The sequence below is a fragment of the Colobus angolensis genome, unplaced genomic scaffold, assembly GCF_000951035.1.
Source record: "Colobus angolensis palliatus isolate OR3802 unplaced genomic scaffold, Cang.pa_1.0 Scaffold3, whole genome shotgun sequence".
Taxonomy (NCBI): domain Eukaryota; kingdom Metazoa; phylum Chordata; class Mammalia; order Primates; family Cercopithecidae; genus Colobus; species Colobus angolensis.
Genome location: NW_012116265.1, coordinates 21,233,108 through 21,241,369, shown reverse-complemented (window position 1 = coordinate 21,241,369; position 8,262 = coordinate 21,233,108). Strand labels below are relative to the sequence as shown.

Below are 8,262 nucleotides of genomic sequence, written 5' to 3'. Positions count from 1 at the left end.
TGCAGCCTTGACCTCCCAGGCTCAAGCAATTCTCCCACCTCAGTCTCCTGAGTAGCTGGGATTAGGCGTGTGCCACCACACCGAGCTGATTTTTGAGGTTTTGGGGTATTTTTGTAGAGACAGGATTTTGCCATGTTGCTCAGGCTGGTCTAGAACTCCTGGCCTCACGCCATCCACTCACCTTGGCGTCCCAAAGCACTGGGATTACAGGGTGAGCCATCGTGCCTGACCTTGAAGGATTTTCCATTTTGCCCTACTCCCCAGGTGACAATGAAAGGTAGCAAATGAGCAGGTGATTGTGGCGGCAGCACAGAGCTGTGATAGACCCCTTGCTAACTAGCTCAGTGTTTGCTTACTTACAGCCTTCTAGTGACAACAATGAATCGCTCACACTCGTTATCAAAAATGCCCACAAATACTGGCTGGGTGCAGTGGCTCACGCCTGTAATCCCAACACTTTGGGAGGCCAAGGCGGGCAGATCACTTGAGGTCAGGAGTTCAAGACCAACCTGACCAACATGGTGAAACCCTGTGTCTACTGAAAAGACAAAAATTAACCAGGCATGGTGGTCCACGCCTGTAATCCCAGCTACTCAGGGGGCTGAGGCAGGAGAATCCCTTGAGCCCTGGAGGCGGAGGTTGCAGTGAGCCGAGATCGCACCACTGCACTCCAGCCTGGGCAACAGAGTGAGACTCCATCGCCAAAAAAAAAAAAGCCCACAAAAAAAAAGCCCACAAATTAATACTGCCTCCTGTCCCATGTTGCTGTGGACACCCTACACTCCAACTGGCCCAACGTGCTTTGGAGGGTACTGCCAGCCTCCTAGGTGTCCCCAACAAGGTTCCTCACACAGCAGCATCCTTCATCTAAGACCAAGTCAGCCCCTCCCTATTACCTGTCAACCCTAGATCTGTCCTGGTCTAAATCTTCCACCTAAGCATCCCCACAAACAATTTCAGGCTAAACTCCATTTCTTCTTGATTTCTCCATTTGCACATGTTGCTAGAAGGCTCTGGTCCCACTCTAAGTCTGTCCTCTCCAGTCCATCCACTGTACTGCCACAGGAATGATCTTTCTAGATCTTTGCTCTCGATGGCGTCCTGTGCCTCAGATAGTGTGGCCTTTTGTGATCTGACTTCATATGCCTCTCCATCCTCTTGCGCCATCTCTGCCTCACACCTGGTGCTCTCGGGACACCATGTTTCAAGCCTGTCCCCCACACGCCCGGGCCTCTACTCAAGCCACCCAACTCCTTTTTGTCCAGAAAAGTCCAACTTTTAAGGCTCAGCATAAAAGACACCTCAGGGAAGTTTCGAGTTTCGTTTCCCCAGCACTTGACACAAGTAGACACTTGTTAAGATAGATGAACCATTTTGTGTTTTGCCAGCATGATTTTGTTTTCATTCCTACAACCCTAGGAAGTAAATTTCCACACTTTACAGAAGACAAGACTGAATCTCGAGAGAGTGATTTGCCCAAGGTCGTCTGCTGATACATGCAGCAGAGCCAGCTGGGGCTCCTACTGAAGTTCAAGACTCTATTAGGCCCCTTGTGTTGGGGAGAATGGGCCTCTTACTGTTCCTCTGGACATTTAAGATCTTTTTGGGTTAAGTTCAACAGTTTCCCCTTTTCTCCCTCTTTCCTTAAGACTCACTGCCTCTGCCTCCCGCGGTACCTTCTGACCTGGGCCTGGCTATCATATCTTTGCTCACGTCTCCCTGCTTGCTCCTACTACCTGCCTGCCTGCTTGCACTCTTGGCTTCACGTGAATAAAAGCAGCTGTTGCAATACCGAAAAGGGTATTCTCTGTAGATGCCATAATCTGAGCAAAGGCGTGCAGACACAAATGCTCCTAGTAGTCCGGGGCAGTCAGAACTGAGTTGCCGTGGTAGATGGGAAATCCATTCAGGCTCTGCTTGTGTTGCAATATTTTTGTGTTTGTTTTCATAGAGACAGGGTCTTGCTATGTTGCCCAGGCTGGTCTCAAACTCCTGGCCTCAAGTGAACCTCCCACCTCAGCCTCCCAAAGTGCTGGAATTATAGGCACGAGCCACCATGCCCAGCCGAGTTCCAGTATCTTTGGACATGAAATGGAGTTATCTAAGGATAATGCCAGAGCGTCAGAGAGATTCTGGCTAGAGTTCAGGGTATGGCCAGTTTAAGATGGCCGTTAAAAAAGTGGCAGTGGGTAAGTCCCTCAGTACAGCATCATGTACTGGAGGACTCCAGGTCCCACTGTCTACAAATGGTAGTGTCAAAGACGGCTCTGGTCAGATGAGCCTATCACTAAATTACAGATTATCTAATCCCATAAAACCCCATACCCTATAGGCTTTAGTGTTCATGAGTATGTGATGATTTCCAAAGTACATTTAAAAAAAATAATTATACCAGGTGCAATTTAAGAGTTAGGAGTTAGAATATGCTCAGATTTTGTACAGTAACTAAAACATCTTTTTCATGATGAGAATAATTACAGACTACGATTGTGGGTTCCACTGTCTCTCCCTAATGGTGGTGGGTCTGAAATGGAAAATGCAAATATAGCTGCAAAATTAACATTAAATCAGATTTTTTTTTTTTTTTAAACAATTGGAAGCTGGCCAGGAGCAGTGGCTCATGCCTGTATCCCCTGCACTTTGGGAGGCCAAGGCAGCAGATTGCTTGAGCCAGGAGTTCAAGACCAGCCTGGGCAACACGGCAAAACCCCATCCCTATAAAACTAAAAAAAAAAAATTGGAAGCTTAGCTCGTGTTATAGGCTTGATCAACTTGCTTAATCTCTCAGCCAGTGAGTCTTTTTAGTGAAAGATAAAGTTGCTCTGAGTGAAAAAGTGTTACCGCCCTCGGCCATGAGAATATCCAAGGCCAATGGAAATAATCAATGCTAAGCTTGCTGACCACACTAGCAGGTACCTTGATTCTTACCTTTCCTCCTAAGGAGAAGATACTGACCTTACCTGGAAATGCAAAAGAACTCACAAGCTGTGAAGGGGAAGGAAAACGGGGAGAAGCTCTACAGTGCGATGGTGATAGAAGGGGTCTCGGGCTGCCTGGACTCAGGCCAGCTTGGAGTGTGCCTGGCAACACTGGGTTCTGATCCTCAGGAGCCAGTGTCTTAGGCTGTAAGACAAGAACCCTACTGTAGACCTTCCAGTATGGTTGTGAGAATTAACCAGGTAAAGCTCCTAGCATAGTGCAAGGCATGTAACAGGCACCTCAATGCTGGTTCCCTGTGCTCTTCCGGTTCCCAAATACATCAGCAGTTAAACCCAAGGGATGTGTAAGGATCCCACTCGGTCTCACTGACCAGGAGACTGTGTCATTATCAGCCACAAGTTGCAATCTCCAGTCACAGCCCTCAGGGATATGTTCAACAACTGTCTCTACCTATGAGCAAGTCTTTTAAACCAGAAAGTGATTAAAAGCCTTTACGTGGCTCCCCTGAAAAGGAGAGGGGACGAAACTCTGTTACTACATGTCAGGATAGTGGTTACTCCTGGTGGGGGAGGGGCCAGGAGTTCTTGGAGGACAGCCAGGTTCTGTTTCTTAATCTGGGTGCTGATTGGTTATGTAGCATTCTGTTGGAGAAAATCAAACTGAAGTATAAATGTATAATAGTTCAATCATGTTGAGACAGGGTCTCACTCTGTCACCCAGGCTGGAGTACAGGGGCATCTCTGAGGCTCAAGCAATCCTCCTACCTCAGCCTCCCGAGTAGCTGGAATTACAGGCCTGCACTGCCACACCCAGCTTTTTTGCAGGGAGGGGTTGCTTTTCTTGGTAGGGACAGGGTTCGCTCACCACGTCGCCCAGGCTGGTCTCGAACTCCTGAGTTTAAGTGATCCACCCACCTTGGCCTCCCAAAGTGCTGGGATTACAGGCATGAGTGACCGCGCCAGTAGCCAGTAGCCAGGACTACGTATTTTAAACCGAGGGAGTGAAAATCAGGACTAATACCCCATCTCTTCTACTGTGCGAGAGGATTCCTCAACAGACCCTGACACGACAGCTGCCAGAGCGTAACCTGGAGGACCCAAGCTGTGAAACCGCTACCGCTGAGTCTTGCTCAGCCAATGCCACGGCTGTAGAAAGGGGGTCTGCTGGTGACCCCAGTTGCAGAAAGGTCTGAGGAACAGCTCTAAGTACAGGATAAGTAATGAGTGAGAATGTGGGGGCCCTCTAGTCACTACAGACAATTCCATGACCGTAAGCTGTTGCCTTCCCTACATAAAGGAATATTCATAACAAGCTCAAAGCTCTGGTCCGGGTGGGGCATGCTATCTAGCAAAGGGCTGGGGACAACAGGCTGTGGTCATGATACTGACATCCACTCCACACATCATGGTTTGGGGGTACTTGGCTATGGTTTGTTTTGTTTTAACAGAGTTTCACTCTTGTTGCCCAGGCTAGAGTGCAATGGTGCAATCTCAGCTCAGCACAACCTCCGCCTCCTGGGTTCAAGCAATTCCCCTGTCTCAACCTCCTGAGTAGCTGGGATTACAGGCATGCGCCACCACACTCAACTACTTTTTCATATTTTTAGTAGAGACGGGGTTTCTACAGGTTGGTCAGGCAGGTCTCGAACTCCCGACCTAAAGTGATTCCCCCCACCTTGGCTTCCCAAAGTGCTGAGATTACAGGCATGAGCCACCACGCCTGGCTGGCTATGGTTTTGGAAAAGTTCTTATTTGTCAGAGTAAAAGACTGCAATATTTGCAGGTAAAATATTACCACCCTAGACACATGCCCCTTACTTGGCCTCTGCTTGGAAAGCCACCATCAGCTGGAGAGAGACGGTGGCCAGAAGGCACTGATGGAATGAGAGGAAAGAGCCAGCACAGTCGAGATGCAGGAAGATTCCTTTATGATGGCGAATTGGATGGTACACAGTTCTAGAGTAGGGCCCCAGTCACTGGGCCCCAGGAGGCAGGAGGAGCAGGGCTGAGAGGGACGACACACTCCGGGGCTCATGGCACACCGATCCGCGCACCAGGAATGACCGCCATATACTTCCCTAAAGCTCAACCCATCCACCAGTTCAGTCAAGAATTACACTTTAATTCTTCATGTTTGGCCACTGAAGATCAAACCCACCACGGTGACAGATTTCAGCACAGCGGGCTCTTTCCAGTCACGACAGACACATGTCCAGGCTCTTGAGGAGAAACAAAAGTTCCTTTGACTTCTCTTGCAAGGACCAAAGAGATAAATTTTTTCTTTACGATCTGTTGAAATTATATGTAGACTTTTAAAAACAACTAACAGTCCATCCTGTGCTCTGTTTCCCTGGAAGGTTTCTCATGATCGCCCCTCCGAGAGCTAGAGGGGTTATGTGTTGGGGAACAAAGGATTAAGACACTTTAAAATAAGCAATGAAAATCCTAGTGCGACACTCAGAAGCAGACGGTGGGCTCGAGGGGACGGAGGGGTGGGAGGCGGGCGCTTCGATTGAGGAGCTGGGCGCCGCCTTTTGGGAAAAGCCGAGTGGAGAAAGAAGCCTCGGGGCAGGAAGCCCTGCCCGGGAAGGCTCAGTTCCTTCCTTGCCATCCCCTGGGGGACCAGTGACAGCACAGCCCCTGCATTTCCACCTCTCAGGGCTGAAGACCCGACCTCTGACCCTCCACCCACTCTGGTGACCTGCACACTAAGTTGGGTGGTCTCTGACTAAAACAGGCTTAAGCCAAGAATTGGGATTCGACTCCCAGGAGACCCAGGGAGAATTCCCTTCAGGCCGTTTCAGGCAGGAAGGACCTGGGAGGCTCACTCCCCAGGCAGCTGACAGGCATGGAGGGAAGAGCCAAGGACAGGAGGGGCTTCCAAGGCTCCGACAGCAGCAGAGGAAGGGGCCAGCCACGCGGTGGCCGTGGACCTGGCTCGGCTCGTGAGGAAGACGTGCTGCCACTGCCACCTCACCCTGTGCGGGGGCCACCGTGTGAAGTCTTCGCAGCCAGCAGCAGCCTCGATATGCCCCGAGTGCCTTTCATATGTATATATGAGAGAGATACATACACATATATATTCATTATTTTTAACTGAAATAAATGCAACAGATTCAGGTTCATTCCCCTTTGTGTTGAGTTGCTCAGTCCCCTGCCCTGAGGGGTTCATGCCTTCGGGCCTGCCGCCAGGCTCACCTCCACTAAGGGAAAGTGGCCCTGGGATGCGGAGGGGAGAGGACACACACCACAGCAGGTGACCGGGAGGAGGGCCTACCTCGGGAGACTGTTTCTAACCCTGAGAACCTAAGGAATTGTGAAGGACTCGGAGAGGGGGCTGGGGTTAAAGGTCACCGGGCTTTTTATTGCAGTTGAAGCAGACTCGGACGGGATGGTCCCAGCCACGAGAAGGGACAGCCCGGCGGTCGTGGGAACACTCGTCACAGAAGCCCTGTCCGCAGGCCCGGCAGTGGTGCTTGGAGAGCTTGATGCTGAACTCCTTCCGGCAGTTGTGGCAGTGCAGGATTTCGTGGTCAGGCACCCAGTACGCAGGCCTGGCCGCATCCTTGACCAGACCTATAGCGGGAACAATGGTCAGGACACCCAAAGCCCACTACCCCAAGGCCCAACTAGGAAGAGGGCATCCTCAGATGCTTACTGGCTTATAATCCCAACTGCACACAGAACCGCTGACAGAGATTTTTAAAATGCAGATGCCCAGGCTCTGCCACTCATATCCAGATCAGAGTCTTTGGGGCTATAGCATAGGCATTGATTTTCCCTTTTCCTTTTTCTTTGTTCTCATTTTTAAAAGTTTTTTGGAATCAGAGTCTCATTCTGTCGCCCAGGTTAGAGTGCAGTAGCACGATTTCAGCTCACAACCTCTGCCTCCTGGGTTCAAACAATCCTCGCACCTCAGCCTCCCAGGTAGCTGGGACTGTAGGCGTGCACCACCATACCTGGCTGATTTTTGTAGACACAGGGTTTCACCATGTTGCCCAGGCTGGTCTCGAACTCCTGGCCTCAGGTGATCTGACCATCTCAGCTTCCCAAAGTGCTGGGATTGTAGGCCTAAGATTATAGGCATGAGCCACCGTGCCCTTTCTTTCTCTTTTGTGACAGGGTCTCACTCTGTTACCCAGGCTGGTCTCAAATTCCTGGGACTCAAGGGACCCTCCTGCCTGAGCCTCCCAAGTAGCTGGGATTATAGGCATGCACTCCCATACCCAGCTCCTTGATATTTATATATCTTTGAGGCCCTCTTTGTAAACTGAAGGAGCAGCCATGCTAAGAAGCCCTGGAAGAACTATAAGGAAGTCTGGGCTCTGGAGTCAGACACTCAAATTCCAGTTCTATTGAGATCAGGTTAATCAGCAGCTGCTGGATTAAGAAAGGTTAGCTAAGGCTGGGCATGGTGGCTCACAACTATAATCCCAGCACTTTGGGAGGCAGAGGTAGGCAGACCACTCTAGGTCAGCAGTTCGAGACCAGTCTGGCCAACATGGTGAAACTCTGTCTCTACTAAAAACACAAAAATTAGCCAGGCATGGTGGGGTAACCCCAGCTACTTGGGAGCCTGAGACATGAGAATGGCTTAAACCTGGGAGGTGGAGGTTGCAGTGAGCCAAGATCACGTCACTGCACTCCAACCTGGACAAAAGAACAAGAGTCAGTCTCAAAAAGAAAGAAAGAAAGGTTAGCTAACCTCTCAGGGGCTTACTCATCTTTAACAAGCCACCTTCAAGAGCTGTGATGAGGATGAGAAGAAAGAACATGCCTGACACACTGGCTTGGTACTCAACACCCTGTGGGCGCTCAGGATGGGAGCACTTGGTAAGGACAGCCAGCAGGCTATGCTGTGCCTTCTGTGCCAAGGACAGTCCTTGCCTCTCCCAGGTACCCTTGAGGACAGATGCAACCTGAGATTTGAGCTTGGGCAAATCCAGCAATTCCTACGTCATCTACTCACTTTGTGAGCCGCAATGAGGAAATCTGCTCCAGGCCATTTTCATCACTACCCACGTTTGCTTGCTCCCCTACCGTGTGCCACGCTGCCCCAGGCCTGGCCAGCCTTGCCTCAGCCCGCCATGCACTGGTTGATTTCCCTCCCTCTCCACCTCGCCATCCTGAATACAAATACCCCTCTCACATCCAGGGCTGGGGAGCTATCTTTTTTTTTTTTTTTGAGATAGAGTCTCGCTCTGCTGTCCAGGCTGGAGTGCAGTGGAGCCATCTCAGATCACTGCAAGCTCTGCCTCCCGGGTTTACGCCATTCTCCTGCCTCAGCCTCCCGAGTAGCTGGGACTACAGGTGCCCGCCACCA

The 8,262-nt window shown here is 50.5% G+C and overlaps 1 protein-coding gene across 1 annotated transcript in view; it reads right to left on the bottom strand.

The window, feature by feature from the left end:
• Positions 1–4,850: 4,850 nt before the first annotated feature.
• Positions 4,851–8,262, bottom strand: part of ZFYVE1 (zinc finger, FYVE domain containing 1) — a 61,899-nt gene continuing 58,487 nt past the window's right edge. The window contains exon 10 of the mRNA XM_011949816.1: positions 4,851–6,515. Within this exon, the coding sequence (XP_011805206.1) occupies positions 6,283–6,515 (233 nt within the window). The 3' untranslated portion in view covers positions 4,851–6,282. The remainder of the gene's footprint in view (positions 6,516–8,262) is intronic.